Source organism: Sciurus vulgaris (genome assembly GCF_902686455.1).
Source record: "Sciurus vulgaris genome assembly, chromosome: 17".
NCBI lineage: Eukaryota > Metazoa > Chordata > Mammalia > Rodentia > Sciuridae > Sciurus > Sciurus vulgaris.
In genome coordinates this window covers 36,291,426-36,318,150 of record NC_136478.1, presented here as the reverse complement: position 1 = coordinate 36,318,150, position 26,725 = coordinate 36,291,426, and the positions used below count along the sequence as shown (strand labels likewise).

The following is a 26,725-nucleotide window of genomic DNA, read 5'->3' as shown; positions in this document are numbered from 1 at the left end:
GTTGCCCCTGTAGGCCTTGAACTTGCAAACCTTTGCCTCCCAAGTGGGATTCAAGCTGGGATTACAGGAATGTACCTCCACACCTGGCCCCCTTCATCTCTTGTCATTCTTACACCTGCCTCTTATGCTCCAGTACATTGATCTCCTCCCAGTTCATCAACACTTCAAGCCCTTTCTGTCTAGGGCCTTTTCACAAGCTATTTCTTCTGCTTACTAGATGATTGCTTAGCAAGTCCTTTTTGTCATCCAAGTCTCTGATTCAATGATACCCCCTAAAAGTTATATTCTGACCATCAGTCTGAAGTAGCCCTTGTCTTCAATTATTCTGTTATATTGCCCTTTACTTCATGGTACTTATCATTGTCTGGTTTATATTATTTGATATTTTTTCATGTATACACACACACACACACACCCCTATAAATTAGATCATCGGTCTCTCCCACTAAAATGTAAGTTTCCTGAGAGAAGAATTTTATTTGTCTCAATAAATGATAAATAGTAACTGAATAAATTTATTTATGGCAAGTTTTTAATCTTCCAAAAACACCTCAGATATCTCTTTCATGGAGTCCTCCTCAGTTCTTTGAGTCTAACTTGGATTCTCCCTCTCTACCCTCAAAGTACTCATTAGGGGCATCATATTTAATATCCTGTTGGATTCCATATATAGTTGTCTTCTCTCTTATGTGGTGGGTTCTTGACGAATAGGGATAAAGTCTCAGCCATCTTTCTGCCATCCCTAGTACTTACACACGGCGTCTGGATGTGTGAACAAATGAACAAACCCTGAAAGGCCAGAACATTTCCAGTTACAGAACTGTTGAGTTTTGACCCTATTGATTTAGAAAATCCTTAGGTTCACTTGCTAAGATTAATGGTCTAGTATCTCCAGAGTGAGGACCTTGTGAAGATCTACACTAGAACCAGTTGGGCCTGAACCCAGTGAAGATGGCTCTATACAGCTAAAGGCCTATTGGATTCGGGATCCTGCCTGGTGCCTTGTCATTTGTTTGATCTAACACAGCTGCTATAAATCTTGCCTACAAGTTGGCCCTTGTACTCTTTCTAGCCTAGTTTTTGTTTGTTCGTTTGTTTGTGGCAGCAGGGAGTGGAAGTGGTTCATGGAATGATTATCTAGTGCCAAAAAAGAAAGTAGAACAGTTTTTATACTCTTTCCCCATCAAGGCCACTCTTCTTAGACTATATGACTATATAACTTAGATTATATAACTGCTTGTGTCCTTTACATTCATCTTCACTCCTAAGGGGAGTGGTGCAGTTCTCTAGTGAATTGGGTTTTCTGCGTACCTACTAAGATGCAACAGGCTGACTTAGAGTTCTAGACCAACACAATTCAGAAACCTGGATTTTGCTTCTATGACTACCATCAACTCACTATGAGTCCTGGGCCATTTCCCCTTCTAGGCCTCAGTCTTGTCATCCTTAAAGTGGATTACTGGTTTTATTAAGGAAACCCATTTTTCAGACAAAATCTATGGTAGAATTTCAGCATATAGAATAGTTCAAAGTTGTGGTGCTCTGGCTGAAGTGGAGTCTTGCCCTCTAGTCTGTTTCACAGGCCTGGTCTACCTCTTCCATTCCCTACCATTATTCACATCTATTACCAGATGATAAAAATGTCCTCTTCCATCTGGCATTTTCAACTCAGGTATGAGAGGACTGATCCAGTTGAAGCCCCAAAAGAGAAAAATGAGAAATCAAATTGGCTTGTTGTAGTTGCTGCTTTTTCCCCCTATGATTCCAAAACGTAGTTTCCTTTTGTCTGCCCATTAAAGATCTTTCTTGGCTCTTTTTATGACTCAGAAATCCTAAGGGTACAATGACTTGATTTGGGGAACCTATACTTTCCCATCTTCCTCTACCTCCTCGGTTTTATCTTTACTGATCTTTCTAAACCTGATCTTCCCTACTCTGTTTCTATAAGTTTCTCATAATTTGTACTTCCCCTTGGTTATGAGAATAGATATATGAAGACTGTGGGTTAGAGTCTTCCACTTCCCAGGTAGTTATTTTTATTGTTTCCAGGAAGAAAGCAAGGCCTTTAGCATTGCCATTTCTTTAAGGTAAGTATATAGAAGTACCCAGTTACAGCAAGTGCTTAGAAATGTGTAAAAACAGTTTTACAAATCAAGTCATTGTGACAAATAATTCAGTATTCTCTTCCAAAATAACTGTAGCCACGAAAGAACTGCTGTAAAAAGCAATGCCTAATATATTTGTTTGGGCATTTAAAACTTTGTCTAAGTTCTAGGAATACTTTTTACATTTCATTTGTTTTACTCAAATAGAAAGCCTATGTAATCACTAATCCAATATATAAATGCACAGAACCTAAAGGACCATTTTCTCCCTGGCCAGCTCTATTCTCAAGCTAGGTTTAGCTTTTTAACCATACTTGATGTTATTCCTCTTATATTTCTACTTACCTTTCTTATTAATTTTTACCATGTTGCTGCTTTGGCTTGGTTGGAAATGTCAGAACAAGATGCCAGTGCATCTCAGTCAGTACGTGCCTGTGTTCAAGCTGCATAACCTGTTACTTGGCTCCTACAGAAGAATTATACTGCGGGTGCAGTATCTCTAGTTGGAATTGAGATATATAAAGCATCTGCCTGGTTTCTGTAGCTAATGAGGTTTTGCTGAAAAATGAGTGTAATGAAAAAATTCTGAATGTTGGCAGGACCTACTGATGAAGGCTAATGAGCATAAATGAATGTTCTGTAAGGCCCCAAAGCAGAAGCATAGAATGTTTCAAATGCACTGCCCTTGAGGCAAGGCCAGCCTTGGATGAGGTGTGAACTGTTTATTTGTTGACATCTTTTTTCCTTTCCTTTTCTCCTTCCTTCATTGCCTTTCTTTCAGTAAGAGGCCTATATAAACCAGCCACAGTAGATTATTTTATACAGTATAGCCCTATTATTATATTAAAAATGAAAGTATTTAGACCAGATCTAAGTCCAGGTCTTAGTACAGTGTTGCAAAAATAAGAATTAGTAGCTGTATACTACATAGGTTATTTAATAGAAGAGATGGCAATTATTTTTTAATCATCAAGAACTAAAGGATTATATTCTATCAAAAAGCAGATAAGAGTGGGACTGGGGTTGTGGCTCAGTGGTAGAGTGCTGGCCCGGCATGTGTGAGGCCCTGGGTTTGATCCTCAGTACCACACATAAATAAATAAAATAAAGGTCCATTGACAACTGAAAAAAGAGCAGATAAGAAAATAGACATTTTGTGGACATTTCTTAGAGTTGCGTTGTCTTGAAACCTGATCTCAAGTGGATGAAGAGTGCAATGGATAGGTGGCACTTTGCACCATTCCGTGCCCCCCCCCCCCAATGTAACACATTTCTATAACCACTTGAGGGTTAATTTTATGTATCAAATCGTCTGGACCATTGGTTGGCCAGATATTTGGCCAAACATTACTCTGGATATTTTTATAAAGGTGTTTCTCAATGAGATTACCATCCAAGTTAATATACTGAATAAATTATCTCCCTAATGCAGATGGGCCTCATCCAATCCATTGAAGGCCTGAATAGAACAACAATAGATATCTAAGTTTAAAAATATAAAAATGTTTAAATATATGATTGGTTCTGTCTCTCTGGAGAGCCTTTTCTAATACAAACCACAGTAGCAGCAGCAGATAATCTGAAATATGTACTGTGACATGTGCCATATTCACTTCAGACTTGGACTTAGCTACAGTCAAGTTTTGCTGTGTCACTGAAGTGCCGCTGCTGAATGATTTAGGTCGAGTGCTTGTTCCATTCTTAAAATCAAAAGTAAAACTTGGTGTTTTATGGTTCCATTCTTTAACCATAACCATTTCCAGAAATTTCAGTACAAAAGGTTGACTAGCCTTAAATGATTAAAAATGTAAAAGAATGACATTAATTCATATGGTACATCTACAGAATAGAATATTAAACAGAATGAATATGAAGCATGTTCTAAGTACTAATACATGTAAAGAACACTTTAATATATGATTAAGTGGGAAAAATACTCTGAATATGCTATCCTTTTTGTAGAGGATAAGTACAAATATTAGTACTTGTTTTTATAAGTATGAGAAAACTCTAGAAAGAGGGATGAATAATTATACAACTACCTGGTTGTTAGATGGAAGAGACCTGAGTGAATGAGGTGGGGACCCAAGTGGGATAGATTCACTGAAAATGTTTTCATAATTTAGAACCTTATGAATGAATTATCTATTGAAATAGATCAAACATAGAAAAAGGAGAAAAAAATCTGAGGGCACATTCACATTAAAGTTTCTCTGTACACCCTTTGAAAGTCTATTACACTGTTTTATTTATAGCTCCCAGGTGCAAATCTCCTAGCCTTATTACTTTGACCTCATTTGAGTAATTTAAAAACTAGAATCTAGACATATGTACATGCAGTGTCTTAATTACCATAGTTTTAAATATTGAGCAAGATGAGTTACAGTTTTAATACAAGTAGTGCTGAGCTTATAGACAAGTTATGCTATAGAAGTTCATCTTCTGTACACTTAAGGTGATTAATATGAATTTATTTTGTACTTTTGCTATGACGATGAAAAATATTCAAAAGTACAACCTGATTTTATTAGAGAAATGAAAAATTCAAACCAAAATATTTCCAACTACAGATTGTTGGTCTTCAGTTGTGATCAACATGATTTGTTACATTCTTTCATAGCTTATTTAAATGTGTTATACATTTAGTATGATTTTTTAAAGTCTAAAATATAAAAGGCAAAGTAATTGAAATTTATTAAAAAATTATCTAGAAGGAATTAAAATATTAAAAAAGTAGAAAATATGCGAAGAAAGAGGAGTTACAATGTATACTAGTTAACAGAATTTCAGAAAAGGGGAGTAAAGAAATCATGGAAAATTCAGATGAATAATGGCTGAAAGGTTTTTTGTTTTAGATTAAAGATATTTTATTAACTGCTACTACAAACAGTAAGATGGCTCAATTAGATTGCCAAGTACAAAATCAACATACAAAAATCAGTAGTTTACATATATTCAAGCAATCTTTTGGAAGATCTAATGGAAGAAAAGATTTCATATATAACAATAACAAAAAATATATTAATATGTTGTCAATAAAAATGTGAGACCTATTATGATACTCTTAAATTATTTAGGCTTTTAAAAATGCCATAATGTATTTCAGTGCTGGCCCCACTTTTTGTTTATTTTTTTCACTAAATTTAGCATCAGGTAATATAGCTTTAAAAATTGTTTTCATTGAAATTTTGTTAAATTTACAAATTAATTTATACAATAGTATGGTCCTTCTGTTTGTAGAAAGGCTATTTTTCTGGCTTCAGTGGTGTTTTATTTTTAATAGGTCTCACATTTTTATTGACAAACATTACTATATTTTGTTAGTTATGATTATTTCCCTTAGTTTTATATTTTCAAATATTTGCCGTGTATGCTCAAGGGAAGATTTCTGTATTGCCACTAAATGTAATTAACAATACTTAAAAATTTAAAAAAGTTCCTCTTCCAGATCATCAAATGAGTACTAATTGTATTTCTTTTTTTTTTTTTTACATTTTTTATTTATTTTAATAAAAAATCATAAATTTACATAGGGCAATGTTGTTTGATTCATTCTGTTATTTTCCCCTTCCCTGCACCCCGCCCACCCCTCTTTTCCCTCTATACAATCCTTCCTTCCTCCATTCTTACCACCCTCCTTATCCCTAAACTTAAACCTAACCCTAACCCTAAAACTAACCCCTCCTGCACCCCCTTATATCCTCATCCGCTTATCAGCAAGATCATTCGTCCTTTAGTTTTTTGAGATTGGCTTATCTCACTTAGCATGATATCCTCCAATTTCATCCATTTGCCTGCAAATGCCATAATTTTAACATTCTTCATGGTGGAGTAATATTCCACTGTTTATGTATGCCACAGTTTCTTTATCCATTCATCAACTGAAGGGCATCTGCATTGGTTCCACAATCTGGCTATGGTGAATTGAGCAGCTATGAACATTGATGTGGCTGTATCTCTGTAGTATGCTGATTTTAAGTCCTTTGGGTATAGGCCAAGGAGTTGGATAGCTGGGTCAAATGGTGGTTCCATTCCAAGTTTTCTGAGGAATCTCCATACTGCTTTCCAGAGTGGCTGCACTAATTTGCAGCCCCACCAGCAATGTATGAGTGTACCTTTTCCCCCACATCCTCGCCAACACCTATCGTTGCTTGTGTTCTTGATAATCGCCATTCTAATTGGGTGAGATGAAATCTTAGGGTAGTTTTGATTTGCATTTCTCTTATTACTAGAGATGTTGAACATTTTTTCATATATCTGTTGATTGCTTGTACATCTTTTTCTGTGAAGTGTCTGTTCATTTCCTTAGCCCATTTGTTGATTGGATTATTTGTATTCTTGGTTTAGAGTTTTTGGAGTTCTTTATAGATTCTGGAAATTAGTGCTCTATCTGAAGTATGAGTGGCAAAGATTTTCTCCCACTCTGTGGGCTCTCTCTTCACATTACTGATAGTTTCCTTTGCTGAGAGAAAGCTTTTTAGTTTGAATCTATCCCAGTGGTTGATTCTTGCTTTTATTTCTTGTGCTATGGGAGTCCTGTTAAGGAAGTCTGATCCTAAGCCAACAAGTTGAAGGTTTGGACCTACTTTTTCTTCTATAAGATGCAGGGTCTCTGGTCTGATTCCCAGGTCCTTGATCCATTTTCAGTTGAGTTTTGTGCAGGGTGAGAGATAGGGATTTAGTTCATTCTGTTGCATATGGATTTCCAGTTTTCCCAGCACCATTTGTTGAAGAGGCTATCTTTTCTCCATTGCATATTTTTGGCACCTTTGTCTAGTATGAGAAAATTGTATTTATTTGGGTTTGTGTCCATGTCCTCTATTCTGTACCATTGATCTACCTGTCTATTTTGGTACCAATACCAAGCCGTTTTTGTTACTATTACTTTGTAATAGAGTTGAAGATCTGGTATTGCGATACCCTCTGCTTCACTCTTTCTACTGAGGATTGCTTTAGCTATTCTGGGTTTCTTATTCTTCCAGATGAATTTCATAATTGCTTGTTCTATTTCTGTAAGGTACACCATTGGGATTTTAATTGGAATTGCATTGAATCTGTATAGCACTTTTGGTAGTATGGCCATTTTGACAATATTAATTCTGCTATCCAAGAACATGGAGATCTTTCCATCTTCTAAGGTTTTCTTTAATTTCTTCTTTAGTGTTCTGTAGTTCTCATTGTAGAGGTCTTTCACCTCTTTTGTGAGATTGATTCCCAAGTATTTTATTTTTTTTGAGGCTATTGTGAATGGGGTAGTTTTCCTAATTTCTCTTTCTGAAGATTCATCACTTATGTATAAAAATGCATTGGATTTATGGGCATTGATCTTGTAACCTGCTACTTTACTGAATTCACTTATGAGTTCTAAGAGTTTTCTGGTGGAATTTCCAGGTTCCTCTAAATATATAATCATGTCATCAGTGAACAGGGATAGTTTGAGTTCTTCTTTTCCAATTCGTATCCCTTTAATTTCTTTGGTTTGTCTAATTGCTCTGGCTAGAGTCTCAAGAACGATATTGAATAGAAGTAGTGAAAGAGGGCATCCCTGTCTTGTTCCCTTTTTTAGGGGGAATGCTTTCAGTTTTTCACCATTTAGAATGATATTGGCCATGGGCTTAGCGTAGATGGCCTTTACAATGTTAAGGAATGTTCCCACTACCCCAATTTTCTCTAGTGTTTTGAGCATGAAGGGATGCTGTATTTTATCGAATGCTTTTTCTGCATCTATTGAAATAATCATGTGATTCTTAACTTTTAGTCTGCTGATATGGGGAATGACATTTATTGATTTCCAGATGTTGAACCAACCTTGCATCCCTGGGATAAAACCCACTTGATCGTGGTGCACTATCTTTTTAATATATTTTTGTATGCGATATGCTAAAATTTTGTTGAGAATTTTTGCATCGATGTTCATTAAGGATATTGGTCTGAAATTTTCTTTCCTCAATGTGTCTCTGTCTGGTTTAGGTATCAGGGTGATATTGGCTTCATAGAATGAGTTTGGGAGGGTTCCCTCCTGTTCTATTTTATGGAATACTTTGAGAAGTATTGGAATGAGCTCTTCTTTAAAGGTTTTGTAGAACTCGGCTGAGAACCCATCTGGTCGCGGACTTTTCTTTGTGGGTAGGCTTTTGATGACCTCTTCTATTTCATTGCTTGAAATTGATTTATTTAAGTTGTGTATGTCCTCCTCGTTCAGTTTAGGTAATTCATATGTCTCTAGAAACGTGTTGATGTCTTCAAGTTTTTTTGTTTTCTTGTAGTATAGATTTTCAAAATAGCTTCTAATTATGTTTTGTATTTCATTCATGTCTATTGTGATATTTCCTTGTTTATTCCGAATTTTAGTAATTTAGTTTTCTCCCTCTCTTTGTTAGTGTGGCTAAGGTTCTATCAATTTTGTTTATTTTTTCAAAGAACCAACTATTTATTTTGTTAATTTTTCTGATTGTTTCTTTTGTTTCAATTTCGTTGATTTGGGCTCTGATTTTAACTATTTCCTGTCTTCTACTACTTTTGGTGTTGGTCTGCTCTTCTTTTTCTAGGGCTTTGAGCTGTAGTGTTAAAGTCGTTTATTTGTTGATTTCTACTTCTTTTGTTGAATGCACCCCATGAAATAAATCTTCCTCTAAGTATTGCTTTCATAGTGTCCCAGAGATTTTGATATGATGTGTCTTTGTTCTCGTTTACTTCGAAGAATTTTTTTATTTCCCTCCTGATGTCTTCTGTTATCCATTCATCATATAATAGTGTATTATTTAATCTCCAGGTATTGGAGAAGTTTCTGTTTTTTATTCTGTCATTTATTTCTAATTTCAATCCATTATGATCTGATAGAGTATAAGGTAGTATCTCTATCTTCTTGTATTTGCTAACAGTAGCTTTGTGGCAGAAGACATGGTCTATTTTAGAGAAGGATCCATGTGCTGCTGAGAAGAAGGTGTATTCATTCTTTGTTGGATGGTATATTCTATATAAGTTGGTTAAGTCTAAATTGTTGATTGTGTTATTGAGATCTATGGTTTCTTTATTCAATTTTTGTGTGGACAATCTGTCCAGTGGTGAGACAGGTGTGTTAAACTTGCCTAGTATTATTGTGTTGTGGTCTATTTGATTTCTGGAATTGAGAAGGATTTGTTTGACGTACATGGATGAGCCAATGTTCGGGGCATAGATGTTTATGATTGTTATGTCTTGCTGATTTATGCTTCCCTTAAGCAGTATGTAATGTCCTTCTTTATCCCTTCTGACTAGTTTTGGCTTGAAGTCCACATTATCTGAAATGAGGATGGATATCCAGCTTTTTTGCTGTGTCCGTGTGCATGGTATGTTTTTTCCCATCCTTTCACCTTTAGTCTATGGGTATCTCTTTCTATGAGATGAGTCTCTTGCAGGCAGCAAATTGTTGGATTTTTCTTTTTAATCCATTCTGCCAGTCTCTGTCTTTTGATTGATGAGTTCAGGCCATTAACATTCAGGGTTATTATTGTGATATGATTTGTATTCCCAGTCATTTGACTCATTTTTGTTTTTTGACATGATTTGGTTTCCCCTTTATTTGGCTATTCCTTTAGGCTAGTTCCTCCCGTTGCTGATTTGCATCATTGTTTTTCATCTCTTCCTCGTGGAATATTTTGCTGAAAATGTTCTGCAATGCCGGCTTTCTTTTTGTAAATTCCTTTAGCTTTTGTTTATCATGGAAGGATCTTATTTCATCATCAAATCTGAAAGTAAGTTTTGCTGGGTATAAGATTCTTGGTTGGCATCCATTTTCTTTCAGGGCTTGGTAAATGTTGTTCCAGGCCCTTCTAGCTTTTAGCGTCTGGATTGAAAAATCTGCTGATATTCTTATTGGTTTCCCCCTGAATGTAATTTGATTCTTTTCTCTCGCGGCCTTTAAAATTCTGTCTTTATTTTGTATGTTAGGTATTTTCATTATAATGTGCCGTGGTGTAGGTCTGTTGTAATTTTGTATATTTGGAGTCCTATAAGCCTCTTGTACTTGGTTTTCCATTTCATTCTTCAGATTTGGGAAATTTTTTGATATTGTTTCATTGAATAGATTGTTCATTCCTTTGGTTTGTTTCTCTAAGCCTTCCTCAATCCCAATAATTCTTAAATTTGGCTTCTTCATGATATCCCATAATTCTTGTAGATTCTGTTCATGATTTCTTACCATCTTTTCTGTTTGGTCAACTTTGTTTTCAAGATTAAATATTTTGTCTTCAATGTCTGAGGTTCTGTCTTCCAGGTGTTCTATCCTATTGGTTATGCTTTCTATGGAGTTTTTAACTTGGTTTATTGTTTCCTTCATTTCAAGGATTTCTGTTTGACTTTTTTTCAATATCTCTAACTCTTTATTGAAATGATCTCTTGCTTCCTATAGTTGCTCCTTTAACTGTTGATTGGTGCGATCATTTAATGCCTGCATTTGCTCTTTCATCTCCTCGTTTGCTTCCCTGGTTGTTTTAATTATGTGCATTCTGAAGTCACTTTCTGACATTTCTTCTGCTGTGCTGTCATTGGGTTTTATTGATATAGCATCTAGGTTTGTTTGGGACATTTTCTTCCCTCGTTTTCTCATACTGGTCAGATATCAGTGGGACTTTGTGATATTTCAGAATTCTTCTATTGGCTTATAGTGTCCCTGTAGATTTCCAGTGTCTCACCCTCCTGCCTTCAGTAGCCTGAAATCTTGGAGTAACTTGATAATGCAGTGCTTCCAAGGAAAGCTGCCCCTAGTCCTCTACTGGTTCCAGGACTTGGAGCTGGCTCTGTGTGGAAAGGCTCTCACTGGGCGGTCTGCTTCGAGAAGCTAGCCTGGATAGGCGCGTCCCGCCGGAGGGGGCCGGGCTGCGGGCTGCTTGGGGAAATTCCTGGCTGCCCTGTCCTGGCCCCTGAAGCAACCTGGGGGCAGGAACTTGCCGCCCTGGTTCAGGGAACTGAAACTTGGTTCTGTGCAGAAAGGCTCTCACTGGGGGGCCTGCTCCGAGATGCTGGAGAATTTGGCCCTGTGGGAGGAGCCCACCACCGGAGTACCTGTATTTCTTTTAGTACAAAATACTGTGTAAATTCCCAATGATAAAAGCAAGCACAGAGGGCCCTCAAGGGGCTTAATCTGTAGTTATATAAACTACTTCTAAACATAAAGTTTAGACTAAAATAACACTTCCATATAGATGACTGTGGTAGTCCATCACTAGTGCCCAGTGACTGGTGCAGGTATCACCTGTTCTTGCTAGTAGGGTCAGAAGATATTTGAACACCTGTATGTTTGAGGGAGTTTAGAGTAGAGACTCGATTGAAAAAATGAGTCAGGAACTAGATAAAAAGGAACAATAGGGGTTGTCCAAACAAGAAGGACAATAGGCAAAATCTTGAGATGGACATGAGTGAGCTGTTTTCTTGAATGGTATCTTCTTAAGCAGATGGGAGACAGACAGGGAATAGTTGGTTGCAGCTAAGTTATAAAGGTCCTTTGGAAGTTTGGGCTTTATTTAGGAAACACTGGTTTTGGAGTAGAGAACTGATGTCCTAAATGTTAAACAGGTATATCTGTTTACTCACCCATCATTCTTCCTTCATTCATTCAACAAATATTTTTGACTGCCTCCTTCATACAAATCACAGATACAAGAAAATTAATCTGACAGAAGTACAGAAGATGGACAAAGGCAGGTGCGAGGCAGAAAACCAAAGAAACCTATTATATAAACCAGTGTTGTGGTTGTTATTGTAGTTCATGAAAAGGTTGATATTTTTGAACACTTATTATATGCCAGTGTTAAATGTTTATATGCATTCTGTATTATCCTCATAACTGCATGAAGTAGTTATTTTTATTATTCTCTATTTACAAATGAGCACATCAAGGCTTATTAAGGTTAAGTAACATAGAGAGTCACACAACAAATACTACTACAAATATCATTCCTGTAGCAGATCAAAGTTTAAACATTTTACATACCCTCATTTGTTTGATCCCCCATATGTGATGGGCATTCTAAATATTATTATTCCCATTTTACAGATAAACACAGAATTGAGAAACTTGTCTGTGCAGTCATTCATCAAATAATAATGATACCTACTATGTGCCAGGCAGTAGGACAAATTAGAAAATAAGGTAGATCAAGGTCTCTACTCTAAGGAGTTACTTTCTGGAGGATGAATAATAATAAATAAACAATGTAATATAATTTCTGGAGCTGACAGGTACTGTGAGGCAGACAAAAAAAGGTAAAGAAGTAGAAAAGGCCTGGAGATGCCTGAGAGCAACTTCAGCCACAGTGTAGGGAAAAGGTCTCTAAGAGTGATGACTGAGACCTGCATCATGAGAAGACATTCATTCACCAATCTGGAGGAAAAACATTCCAAACAAGTCCAAACAATTCCAAACAAGTCCAAACACAGGGTCCAAAGACCCTGTGATGGGAACACAGTTGTTTCAGTCCAGTGTGACTGAAACATGGTGAAGAAGACAAGGGAGAATGAGAATGGATGGCCTTATAGGCGATGGTAAACAGTTTGGTTCTTATTTCATGGGTGATAAGAAGTCATTGGAGAGTTTTCAGGTGTGCGAGTGTGGGTGGGTAGTGTTGGGTGCTGATGAGATGATATGATTTATACTTTAAAAAGTATCCTCATTGCTGTTTGCAGAATGGACAGCTATGAATGGGTGGGGTTTAAGACTAAAGTAGGTAAGAACAGTTGATTGAACAAATAAAGATCAGGGTGACTTTGAGTAGGGTGATAGTAGTATGTTTGAGATATATTTTTGGGGGTAGAGATAATGGAACTTACTGATGAGTTAGTAACACATTAGAGAGCTATAGAGTATACTATAAGAGAGCTATATAGATTTCAGTCCCCACCTTGTCACTTATTTTTGTGCGCACACGCAGGCGTGCGCACCGAGGATCAAACCCAGAGCCTCATGCTTTCTAGGCAAGCACTTTAGCACTGAGCTACACCTCCAGACCCTGGATAAGGTTTTTGTTTGTTTGTTTCCAGTACTGGGAACTAAACCTGGGGCCTCACGCATGCTGGGCAAGTGCTCTGCTACTGGGCTACGTCCCCAGGTTTTTAACCACTCTATGCCTCAGTTTTCTCATCAGTAAGTGAGAATAATTATAGTAACCCTCCTCAATGAGGTGTTTTGATGAGTAAGTAGGTTAAAATAGCTTCCTGGTATTATCATTTGTGGGCATTAAAGAAAAAAGAGGAATCAAGGATGACTTACACAAATGGTTCATAATGTGGAGCCTTACGTGGATAAGGATGATTAGAGTGAGGGTGCAAATCTGTAGTTCATTTTAAGGACTTGTTAGATGACCAGGATCATTGCTGAAAGGAAGTGATAAGATGGTTTTGTATGTGAGTCCTTCAAGTTCAAAACCTTCCCTCTTTCCACACTTGGATAGGCAGGATAAATGAGTGGTTTTGAGTCCAGACTCTGCAGTCGAACTGAGTAGGTCTGAATTCCAGCCCTACCATTTGCTAGCTTACTAAGTCCTTGGAAGTTTTCTGAGACTCATTTTTTGTTATCTGTAAAGTGAGAATAATATTTTGTTAAACACTTATAACAGTTCCTAGCACATAGAGTAATATAGTTGTTTGTGGTGTTATTTAGGTTTTGTTATTGTTGTTTTAGTAGTAGGTATTGAACCCAGGGATACTTTACCATTTAGCCACATCTCTAACCCTTTTTATTTTTTATTTTAAGACATGGTTTCACTAAGTTACTGAAGGTCTTACTAAGTTATCAAAGCTGGCCTCAAATTTATGATCCTCTTCCTGAGTCGTTGGGGCTACAGTATGCATCACTGCAACTGGCTTAAGAGTATAATGCTTTTATGTGTTTGCTCTTACTTTTCAATATTAAAGGTTGCTATAGATATGAAAAGATAGAAAACAAGATTCAAGGTACTTTGTGAAGGAGGGATTAACAGGATTTGGATGACTTACTGGATTTGGAGTGTAAAAGGGAGTCATCAAAGATGACCCTGAAGTTCTGATAATATAGTGACCCATTATGCACAGTAAGGAATAAGAACCTATTTGGCATAGAGGTGGGGTTGACAAAGAGTTGAATTTTAGAATTAACTTTAGAAATAACATCCAAAAACAAAGCAGTTTAAAATGTGGGAATCAGAGCCCAAGACGAAATTCAGAACTAAAGGTATAAATGAACATTTTATGATCTTCTTAGAGGTAATAATTTAAAACTACTAGAGTGAATGAGGTATGTGTGAGAACAAAAAAATGTGGTGTGACCAAGGACTTAAATATGAGGGGTTTATCTATTTCTAAAGGCAAAGCAGGGTAGAGGGCAGAGTTGCAGAAGCAAGAAAGGTAAGGAAATATTTATTGTCTTATGCTTTAGAAATGAAAGTAGAGAGAATTGGGTAGTATTTAAATGTTTTAGTTTGTTCAAGCTGCTATAACAAAATACATAAATTGGGTGGCTTATAAACAACAGAAGTTTTCTAGAAGTTCTAGAAGATCAAGGAGCTGGCAGATTCAGTGTCTAGGTGTGGGTCTGTTTTCTGGTTCACAGTGGCTTCTTTTTACCATGTTTTCACATGGTAGAAAGAGTTTCTCCCAGCCGCTCTTAGAAGGGCACCATGAGGGTTCCACACCCATGACCTAATCACCTCCTAAAGCACCCACCCTTTAGTACCATCACCTCAGGGTTAAAATTTCAACATATGAGTTTGGAGGGTATGGGAGCCAAACATTTAAAAGATGTTGGGAATTCGTTGGGGAAGAACTAACCATATAAAATAGGACTAATGATATAACCATGGATGGTTCACATGTTTTAAAATGGTGGAAGGCAGTGCAATCTAAGGTGACATGAATTTTAACAGAAATTTAACAGAGAGGAGCAGCTGTCCTTGGGTAGGTGTGAAAATAACAATAAGTACAACTGCAGCAAGAATTAGTGCCCTAAGAGTTATTTTATGTGTCAGATACTATGTTCATTTATCTTGTGTCATAGTACTAAGTTCTCTTTCTAAATCATCAACAATTCTCTTAAAGACAGTTATATTCTCTGCAGAAGTGGAGAATTAGAAAACACCTAAATGTCCAACAAAACAAACATTTATTAAATAAAATATGATTTATACATATCAAGAAGATGCCCTGTAGCCATTTTTCTAGTGAAGTAGATCTTCCAAAAAATACCAGTGAAATACCTTTATGTGATAATAAACACATGTGAAAACTTATCTGTTATCTGTCTCTCCCAGTAGACTCTGAACTCCTCAAAAAAAAAAAAAAAAAAAAAAAAAAACCAGTAGATTGTATTCATCTATAAATGTCAGGATCTAACATGGGGTCCTGTGTATTGTTATGCCCTTGGTCAAATGAATGAGGGAATGAATGTATATAATGTAGAGAATGCTGGTACCATACAGGGCTTAAGTATGTGTGTGCATATGTGTATATGCACCTGTTTGTGTACATTGAACCTAAAAGCTGAAAATATTACAATATTACTAGAGAAAATACCATTCAGGAAAAAAGATATTAATTATTATTAGGAAGTTATCACATACATCATGGGTTTTCAACAACGATGTTTGCACTTTGAAGAAAATGATAAAAACAGAGAAAAGATGGTTCCAACTTTGGCAATGAAAGGGAGGGAGGAAGTCGAGGTAGGACTTCCTGTGCTGAATTGTTTCTGAGGGTGGAGAATGGGGTGAATTGGATGGGAGCTGAAGGCCCAACCCCATTATGATAGGTGGTTCATGAATTAGAACTTTCTGAAATACTGGTGCTTTACAGTTAAGGTGTTCTATAGCCATCTAATAGACCCTAACCAGATGCTAACTTTGATTCAGCATGTAGAATGACCATTTTAGATCTGAGTACTCTGTCAGACAAATGAAAATATTACCCTAAACAGGCCTATGATTCAAAAAGAAGATATTAATTTGCCAATTAGAATCAGTAAACTGCCTTATTTATTGTTGCTGAAATAGCATCTGTATTCTAGTATATGTTTTCACTTGCTTTTTATTTAAGAATTCCATAATTGCCTGAAGATTATAGATAATGGCCCACTCTAAGGTTAATCCTTTTTTTTTTTTTTTACAAAGTAAATACTAGGTCTCATTGGCTTAATTTTTGCATTTGTTGTTAGAAATCTCAGACTCTGAATAATTTTTTTCTCATACTTTTGAGAATCATTTAATTATGAGTTCTTTATCAAATAAAAATATAATTTATAACATTTTTAATGTGTATTTGTTTTACTGGATGGTTACATCATATTTTTTTCTTATACATTCATTCAAATCACATGAAATTCTGCCTGTAATGGCACTTTCACGATGATTCTGGGAACCATCCCTTTGATTGTATGATATTTACTGCTGATATATGTATTCTGGTGTTTCTTGCCTGCCATCATACATAAATTCTAGTGGCATATTGAACACTATACAGAGGAACTGACTGATGGTAAATCAAATGTTTTACAGCGTACTATTGGGAATGTTGGATTCATTACTACTAAAGGAGTTATATCCGATCAGTATTTTCACAGCTCCCTAGTACTGTAATTTATTGGTGCTTGTTAATGTTCTCTGTTAATTATATACAGGCTCAAAACTGGGTTCATTTTAACAGTGTATAATATATGTTATAGTGAATCTTTTCAACACAAAAAGAGTAGCAAATATCTAATGCTGTCTTGATTAGAACTACTAAGTCCAACAGCTTGTATTTAATGAACATAATGCTAATTATATAGTCAACTGGGTAGTTCATTCTCAAACATAAGAACTATATTTTAGAATAAAGCTATTTCAGTGTATGAGGAGCCAAAGGAAATTGACTAAAAGGAAAGAGAATAACCTTATATATGGTTAAGATGTCAAATGAACAGTTTTAACTCACAATCATTTTTTAAAACAGGAATACATAAATTGGGTTTTTATTTTTAGTGCCTCCTCTTCCCTTCAGAGTTAAATGATAGAAAATGACTCTCAGTCCCCAAACTACTCTTATGCATCATTCAAAATAGCCTTGACAGACTAGCCCCTCTGGTAGTGATGAGATTTATGACTTTCCATTCCTTGGTGTTCCATTACTCTGTCTACACTATCAAATTGATTAGTAGGCAGTGGCGAGCAAGGAAAGAAAAGCTGCCGCTTAGAGCCAGCTGGTGTCCATCATTTTAATGAACTGCTTAGAGATAGTTAATATTGTCCTTGATTCTCATTGTAGCTGATGATAACCAAATCTTTCAAAATGTTTTCCCCTCCCTTATTCTTTGTTACAGGGCCCACTGGAAAATGATTTGGTAGTTCATGTAGCACTTGTAGCAGAAAGCCAACGGTACGAAATCTGAATGGGTGCCGTGTTCTTTTGTGGGGGAGGGGAGAGGGAATAATGGCTTTATGCTCACCATATTGAATATGGGTAGAGATTAATTTCATAGACCTCCTGACAGGGTTTCAAGAATGTCATTAACACCACTTTAAGTGCCAGCACAACACTCTTTTCATGTTTAAAAATAATTTTATCTTAGTTCATGTGAATATTAAAAACTTCAACCAGTGCCAGGGTGATATCTGGGACATAGTTATGAGAAATTAGTGCAAACACATTATGAAGATTTCCAAAATCACTACTCACCCTTCCTGCCAGCCCGCAAAGCACATATGGTGCTTTGAAGAAAATCGGGGTGGTGGGGGCCTCTGGATTCCAGCATAATTGCATATTGCTGATTTAACAAGTAATATGTTCCAAGTTAGTGTAGTCCATGGTCCATCCCTTTTATCTTCCTGGCTCCATTCCCTAAACTGTAAATGCATTGTCTAAAAATGTCTTTTTTTTTTTTTTTTTGGCCTATGTTCTTACAGCCTTCAAGTTTTTCTCAACACTTATGGTATTCAAACTCAAACTCCTCAGCAGGTGGAACCCATTCAGATATGGCCTCAGCAGGAGCTTGTGAAAGTAAGTTATTCTGCCTCTGTACTTTCTCTCTCCTTTGTAGAGGTAATAGAGCATAGTGGTTGGACTTGGTTTTATAGGCAAGATGCATAGTTAAAATCCAATTCTGGGATACAATAATTAATACCAAAGTTTCTAATTAAGTTGAGAAATCCATTATATTGGGTGTTGTTAACTTAATGCATTGTGTGTGAACATTTTTTATAGGTCTTACTGATTTTCTACTCCTTGCACAAGTCCATTACTAACTTACACTAAACACTTAAATTAGTCTTAATTTTAGTTGTCATATGTAAAACTGGCCTTTATATTTTGATTTTTTTCCTTTTTAAACTTAAACTTATCTAAACTTATCTAAACTTTTTTTAAAATCACTACTTCCCTTTTTTATCTTGCCTTACAACTTAGAATCTGAAGTAATTCCTACTCCTTTGGTTTGCTGGGTCTCAAAGAAATTATAAAATAATCTTTGAATTTATCTTTTTTGTAGTTATGGACCTATTTGGGATGAGATTAAAAGATGACTTTTGAGGCCTTTTGCACACAGATCCAAAAGTGCCTGTGTTTATGATTATTCTTGCTCATTAGAGACAGGAAATTGTTGACTCATAAACTATCACTTTTATTTGGTAATTTTTAAACACAATATGGGAACAAACTCCTTAGAGTTTAGCAGAAGTGTTTGTAACAATTTCTCTTAAATAATCAAGGTTAAATTGATTAGGTTGATGTAGTGGTTTGGTCAAAGCCTTGATGCTACAAGAGAATGAAGGCATAGAGAAGCAAGGTACACATTACATGGGAAAATGCAGGACATAATTGCTGGTCATCAGGCTGGACCTTGTCTGTAGGCAACACAGCCCAGAATCTGACTGACATGTCACCAGGAACACCACTTCTAGAGGGTCCTTATACCTCCTCTAAAAAATTTATTAAAAAAAATTAAGAGTCCTTTCGTCTCCCTACTTCGTAAGACTAAAAACACAAGGATCCTTTGAGTAGCTAACACATTAAAATTACGCCAAGCTGTGTAAATGATGAGGAGCTGTATTTTGTGGTGGAGAAAAGTAGAAGAGGATACATGAGATCAAGAGGGAATTGAGGAACTACAAAACAAGGAGAGGAGGCAATTAAAGAGGAGAAAAGAATGCCAGAATCTAAAGCTCTCACACAGTACCCTTGTCTAAATAAGGTTGTACAGATTGTTTCTTCTGATAAACTTTTCTGGTCTTTCACTGAAAGGTCTAGAGAATGGTAACAAATGGTTAGTCTTTGATAAACTTACCCTTAAAGTAAATTAACCCAAAATCATTTTCTCAAGTCAAATTAATATTAGCAAAATTGTTTTATGGTATGTGAGTCTATACCAGATAACACATGGTCAAGATGTAAAAGGCCAACATGGCTAGCAAGTTATCTGAATGTGACATTTTATTCATTCATCAGCAAACATTTGCTATATGCATAGCCCTTTAGGGCACTCAAATGACTTCTGAGTCTAGTGGAATGGAAGGGAAAAAAATAGTTTATTACAGTCTGATTCATAATTGTTATAATAAATGTTTGTACAATGTGCTGTGGCATCACAGAGGCAGTAGAAAGCATTCTCTTGCAGAGTAAGTAAAGACTTATAACTGGTCCTGACTTATTTTATATTTTGTTGTTTTAAAGAGGGTGTTAACAAATTATTTACAATTTGGGTTTGTGGTATGGCTAAAAAGACAAATTTGTAACCAAGAACCCAGCTTCCCTATGCATGTGTCAAGAAGGAAGATTGTTCTTTGTGACTGCAGTCTTTGTGTTCCAAACTAGCTCCTCTTTGATATTCAGTCCTCTAAGATGTATTGCCTAGCATACTGCTCCATATAAGTCTGCCTTTGAAAGCAAAAGTATTCCCTCAAATCTTAGTTGATGCACACATCTCTATGCCAGTAGCTGATCCTTTTCTTCTGAGAAGCTACTCCCTCTTTCAACCCACTGAAGACCATGTGAGGGCAAAGTACTAAAGGCAGGGCTTTTACGGTATGGGGTTAATATTCACAATGTGGTCACTGTGGTGTGATTTATGGTGGTCTGAACACAGGGTTCTGCTCTATGGTGCAGACTTAGTATGAAGTATTTCTGCGTTTCTGTGGTTTGGACATTACCATATATTTCAGTCCATTAAATGATATGAATATATATAAGGTGCCACAGCATTATCTGTACCCTGGAATGCACTGTCTACATGGTCACAGACCTACTGTACTACAGTTTAGAAAGCTAAGGAGAATCCTTTTACTATAATAAAGAATACTATTTGGGAGACCCCTACCAAAAAGAATGACAAATACCCAGATGAAAAGAGAACAAGTGAGAAAAATTATAGAACTTACAAAAAGTGACTTAATATATCAGAAAATGCTCAACCACAAAATATTTGTCTGTTTTGAGTTCTTGTATGAATCAGACAGAGACTTGCAAGTTTTACGTTTATGACGACATAACACCAGTGTCAAATTTTACAATGTTGCTTAGTGGATTGACAAAAGTTTTGCTTTTAAGAACTCAGTTACCCAAAATTTAGATTGACAGCTTTTGCTAACTTACAGTTCTCAGAAGAGGTTTTCCTGGCCTCTTTTTCTCAGGAAAGATTATAAATTAGCAGAGCAATAGTCAAGGGGAAGAAAATAGGAAAAAAGAAAGTGTGGATTCTCGTCTGATTCTGCTTTACAAACTTGTGTGTTACAGGCTTATTTCCACTTGGGCATCAATGAAAAGTTAGGGCTCTCCGGAAGGCCAGATAGGCCCATTGGCTGCCTTGGTACATCAAAGGTACTTGCAAATTGTAGTATTTTGATTATATAATGCCACCTCTGAAATGATGTTTGAACTGCTATCCATCCATTGTCATATTTCATTATGTATTGGGCTAATCATCTGAATTGTTTTTTTCTGCAAGTAAATCTTATTTATTTTTCATCATATCACAGAAGCTTTCTGGGAATAAATGATCATCACGTTGCTATATTATTTCTAAGCTTTGTAAAATACCTTATTTATAACAATACTCAAACAGACTTTTCTTATTAGAAGTGGTCTACTTTATTAGCATACTCAGTAAACTTTAAAAACAGTATTATATGGTTTTTATATAATTTATTTGCTTGTTCAGAATTAAGCATCAGTTTTAATATCTGGGAGACTTAAGATACTACACCTTTACCCTTAGTATGTTTTGTATTTATTTTTCCTTACAGATTTACCGTATTCTGGGAAAGACTGTGGTTTGTTACCCTATCATCTTTGATCTAAGTGATTTCTACATGTCTCAAGATGTTTTACTGCTGATAGATGACATAAAGGTAACTTTAGAACACCTTTTGAATGAAATGGGATGACATTGTTTCCACTGATTTTATCACATGTTGTTAAATTGAGTGCTCCTGGGTGTCTATTACACTGGATTAACACAGTGTAAAATATGAAAGTAAAGCAATATCTTTGGAGAAAGAGTTTAGATTACTTGCAGCTATTAGAATAATAGAGTCTGTCTCATATCAAGTAGTGTGACATTGCTTGTTATACCTTTCTACAAATGGAATGAAAAGAAAGTTTGTAAAAGCATATGGAGAACTGTTTGAAAACTGTTCATATGACAGTAGTAGTTTTATCTCTTTTTTTTTTATTAAAAATCATAAATTTACATAGGGCATTGTTGTTTGATTCATTCTGTTATTTTTTCCCTTCCCCCCCACCCCTCCCACCCCTCTTTTCCCTCTATGCAGTCCTTCCTTCCTCCATTCTTACCACCCTCCTATCCCTAACCCTAAACCTAACCCTAACCCTAACGCTAACCCCTCCTACCCCCCATTATATGTCCTCATCCGCTTATCAGCGAGATCATTCGTCCTTTAGTTTTTTGAGATTGGCTTATCTCACTTAGCATGATATTCTCCAATTTCATCCATTTGCCTGCAAATGCCATAATTTTATCATTCTTCATGGCGGAGTAGTATTCCATTGTATATATATGCCACAGTTTCTTTATCCATTCATCAACCGAAGGGCATCTAGGTTGGTTCCACAATCTGGCTATTGTGAATTGAGCAGCTATGAACATTGATGTGGCTGTATCTCTATAGTATTCTGATTTTAAGTCCTTTGGGTATAGGCCAAGGAGTGGGATAGCTGGGTCAAATGGTGGTTCCATTGGCAAAATAATTATGAACAATGTCCAGTCCAGTAAGACCTCAACTAATTCATATCTCTGTAAATAAAAACCTCCTCTACTCCTTTCCTTGTAAAGTAGAGAAGCTTAGAATAATGGTCCAGAGCCTGAAATCTAGAGTCAGATTGCATTTGTCAAAATGTTGACTATCACTTATCAGATGTGAGTTCTTGGGCAAGTTATTTAACTCTTCTGTACCTCTGCTTCCTTATCTGTAAAACTGAATAATAATGGGGTTGTTCTGAGGATTAACAGGTGTTCATGTGAAGCACCTAGAATAGTGCCTGGTAGAGGGTGAAGTGTTATATAAATCTTTGATATGATAATGACGATGATAGGTAGGTACATAGGTAGATAGTCAAAGAACTCCCTCAACTTTGCTGATTGTTCCAGTTGATTCAGTTCAATCTTTCCTACCTGTTGTAGTATAAATCCATAGGAACATGGAGTGAGAATTAATGTTCTGAATGATAACAGGTGTTTTTTTCTCTCTGGTACCATTCCTAGACTGTATTTTGGGGGCACAGAGAATTAACATGTGCAGGAGCAAGAAAGCCTTAAAACATGGATGATATGATTACTTTTAAGGGCAAAGTTTAAAATAAAATGATTTCTGTACTTCTAAGTAGTCTTGATATTTAAAAGTGTTATTGCTTCTCATGATTAAGATCTGATTATCACAGATAATCTTTGCTTCTCATGATTAAGTATCTTGATCTGCTCAGATACTGTGCCTTTACACCATACCTTATTCTTTTATTTTGATAGAATGCACTACAGTTCATTAAGCAATATTGGAAAATGCATGGACGTCCACTTTTCCTTGTTCTTATCCGGGAAGACAATATAAGGTAGGTTGCTGAAAGAAATAAGATGCATGTCTCTCACAGTCATTCACACAGTAAACCCTTTGGAAGCAGGGCGTCCTTGTACTTTATATCGCTCTAATCATGTGGCAGAGTATTTTGCATATATAAAATACACAGTATTTGATTATTGATTTCCCATTCTATTGTTAATATGCTCATTTGTTTGCCCGTTTTATTTCTAGAGGCAGCCGGTTCAACCCCATATTAGATATGCTGGCAGCCTTTAAAAAGGGAATGATTGGAGGAGTCAAAGTTCATGTTGATCGTCTACAGGTACTCACCTGAATTTCAGTGTGTTTGTGTTTTTAGGACAATCTGAAATACAACTGTTTTTAAATATGTGTTCTACTTAAAGGTTTTTGTCCTAAAGTTTTATTCTGTATTTATTTTCCTATTCCTGTTGTCACCATCCTAGTTTATCTGATTGTACCAGTCAGTTGCTTGAACAGTTGCAGTTATTTCCTTAGTAGAATGTTAAGGTTAAAGAAGCTCATCTGTTATTTTTTGCATTTGAGGAATCTGGGGTCCAGAAGTACAGATGTGAGCTGCTGCGTAATCTTGGGTTTATAGGGGCAAGTTAGCTGACTGTTGTCCAGTGCTCTTTTTCTTTTTCTACTACAACATACAACCAGGAGATAATCCTCATTCCATTTGAACATCACAGCATTATTTTCACAGCTTGTAAATTACAGGAACCTTCTTTGGTTCCCTGATAATCATAGCAGCCTTTCTGTCCACAATTATCTCCTACTAAAAACACTTTTTGTGCTTCAGCCAATACAAATTAATTTCTGTGCCCTGAACTTTGTGGAGTTCTGCTCATGCTGTTTCCTGTGCCTGAAATATCCTTCCTTTTAAGATCACTGGGCTTTGAAGTCTTACAGATTTTAAAGACCAACTCTGCAAAGTGGCGTAGACTAGAAATGACAATTCTCTGCTTTACCATAATTTTATGGTAAACTTATCTATTTATCTTAACTATTCAAATTGTAGTCCATTGTGAATTTACATGTCTTATTTCCTATAAAATAATTGTGATGATCCTCTAGGGTCTTTGACATAGTAGGTGCTCAATATTAAGAAAGGAAAACTTACAAGGAGGGACCTATGCAGGCAGTGTTATAAATGACATGTTTATATACCTATTCACTGGTAGTTGCACTTTGCATACTTAATGAATTTTTCCTAAATTATGATCTTTTTTTTTTTCCCTTATCTTTTGTTGCTTTGTCTTTTTGTAATGCTTCCTGAGCAATTTCCTAGAATTTAATCTTGTAGCTCTTCTATTGAGTTTTATATTTTGTCTATTATGTTTTTAATTTTTCCTTTTTATAGTAGCCTGATCTTGTTTTGTAGATGGCACATTTTGTGTTATTTTTTTAGGATATTAACTAGAAGTTTTTTGAAATTTCCCTCTCTTCTACATAATCTCATTGATACTTTTTTTTTCTCTTTTGTAGTGCTCATAATCAAACCTAGGGCCTAATGTATGCTAGGCACTCACTCTACCACTGAGCCCAATCCCCAGCCCCCTGCATTATCTCTTTCAGGTTTCTTTTTCTCAGTCTTTCATGTTGAAGGTATTTGTCAAATGTCTAATAATCTTTAGCTATTCATTCATTTGTAAGAGTAAAGGAGTAAAATCTTTACAGGAAGTTGTGTTTTTAGGGAAAGAAGTCAAGTCTTAATGAATTCCCTTATAAATTGGTCTGGTGGCAAAAGACTCTGTGAGGAAAGCCTCAGGTGCCAATATCTGGAAGTCTTTTCTCAAGGGTTCTTCAGTTTTTTCAGAAAACAAGCATGTTATGACTAAAGGTCATACACTTTCCTTCCATGTTCTGAGAACATGGTAGGAGAAGGACCCAAGGGTCCCCCTGGGAGGTATGTAAACTGTCATCTAATCTATTTTTAATTCTTATTTTTCTTGCCTTCTATTGTTCTCGTGACTACATAGCTATTAACCAGAGAAAAAGGGCTAGTAAAGTACTTACCTAGTATGTACAAGGCCCTGGGTTCAATCCCCAGCACTACCAAAAAAAAAAAAGTAAGTAAATAAGAAGAGAAAAATCTTCTAATTTCCCCAAAGTTTGGGAGATATAAACTTAGTTGTTTAGGGAAGGAGGAGGAAATTTTGGATTACAACCACTTTATAATAGTGTCCATATTCCTCTTGTTTTAGCTCCCTCTCTCCAGCTGTATCCTGGGCCTCCGGGTACTGAGGCTCTTCCCTATTCTTTTTGTTCTTATGGATTTATACTTCAGTGGATTTATACCTTAAACATTGTTTTTACTGTTATTTTAGTGGGATTTAAGGAAAGATGTGAGTTAAAGATAGCCAGTGGCCATATTAAATATAAATCTACTCTTGATTTTATATGTAAATGTCCCTTGCATTCCAGGATCTACTTAGATTATTTTTTAAATTTTTTATAAGAAATACATGGAATTATGTTTTTAAAGTTAGATAATTTTGATGAGAAATATAAGATTTGAATAAATGATGGCCTAGATCATATTCTTGAATGGAAGACTCTTATAAAGATGTTAATTCCTCCTAAATTAGCATATTGTTTTATTATAATCATAGTCATAATTTCACTTGGAGTCAAACAACTATTTGGCAGTCTCATATGGCTAATAGGAGTTCAAGGCCCATCAAAGAGGAGGGATTTTAATAAATATTCCAGATTTTCAGATGACCCTCTTGAAAGGCTATGCCTTACAAATATAAGGCAATCAGAAATAATTCAGTCCTCACAAAGAATAGAAAATATCATCATTCAGACTCTCAAAATATTTCTTCAGTGACTTATATGCAATGTCTGTCTTGCATTTAAAAGTTACCAGGTGAATTGGGAGAGAAGCTCAAACAATAAAGAACAAAGTGGAGAGACAGACTATTGAGATAGAACTACATTTGGTCCCATTATTGGCATTATCAGAAATAAACTTTAAAATAACTATGATTAATATGTTTAAGAAATTAGGTAACAAGTTGAAGAATTATATTAGAGATATAAAAACTATAAAAAAGAAATTCTAAATGAAAAATTCAAATCACTGAAATTGAAAATTCATTAAAACAGTGTGGTACTCGCCTTCTATAACTGATAACATGTTATAGTAACTCAGTAAAAGATGCCATCATACACCAGGGAACTTAAAATAATATGCGATGAAGGAAACTTCATGCACTGATGGTGTTTTACAGATTACTTACCAAAATTTTGGGGAAAAGTTAGAGCATCACCTCATATTTAAGAACTTGTTACTTAGTGTATATATTCTGTTTGATGTTGTGGGGAGTATCTTATGTGAAAACCCCATCTGGTTTTAGAATGTTAATTTAAGAAATTACTTCAGAGTTGTATATGTTTAAGTAAACTTTTTTTTTAAGTAGTGCCTACTTATAGAAAAGTTAGAGCATGGAACGTAATAGTGTGGATTAAAGAATGTAAGAGTTTCCCATTACATTCCAGACACTAATATCTGGAGCTGTAGTAGAACAACTTGACTTCCTACGAATCAGTGACACAGAAGAGTAAGTCCCTTTGGGCTATTTAGTT

General features: G+C 35.8%; 1 protein-coding gene and 1 long non-coding RNA gene across 6 annotated transcripts in view; both read left to right on the top strand.

Moving 5' to 3' along the window:
* The window catches only part of PHKB (phosphorylase kinase regulatory subunit beta), a 218,620-nt gene that overhangs the window by 155,778 nt on the left and 36,117 nt on the right, over positions 1-26,725 (top strand). For 4 of the 5 annotated variants that reach the window (XM_079117624.1, XM_079117623.1, XM_079117625.1 and 1 more), the window contains 7 exons: positions 17,407-17,462; positions 17,990-18,083; positions 20,811-20,894; positions 21,320-21,424; positions 23,059-23,141; positions 23,342-23,432; positions 26,639-26,700. In XM_079117624.1, coding sequence (XP_078973750.1) covers positions 17,407-17,462; positions 17,990-18,083; positions 20,811-20,894; positions 21,320-21,424; positions 23,059-23,141; positions 23,342-23,432; positions 26,639-26,700 — 575 coding nt within the window. The remainder of the gene's footprint in view (positions 1-17,406; positions 17,463-17,989; positions 18,084-20,810; positions 20,895-21,319; positions 21,425-23,058; positions 23,142-23,341; positions 23,433-26,638; positions 26,701-26,725) is intronic. The other variant, XM_079117626.1, reaches the window with a different exon arrangement.
* LOC306648006 lies at positions 4,954-15,449 on the top strand. Its single transcript, XR_013760244.1, has 2 exons — positions 4,954-5,565; positions 11,132-15,449. It is a non-coding gene; the product is annotated as an uncharacterized lncRNA (long non-coding RNA).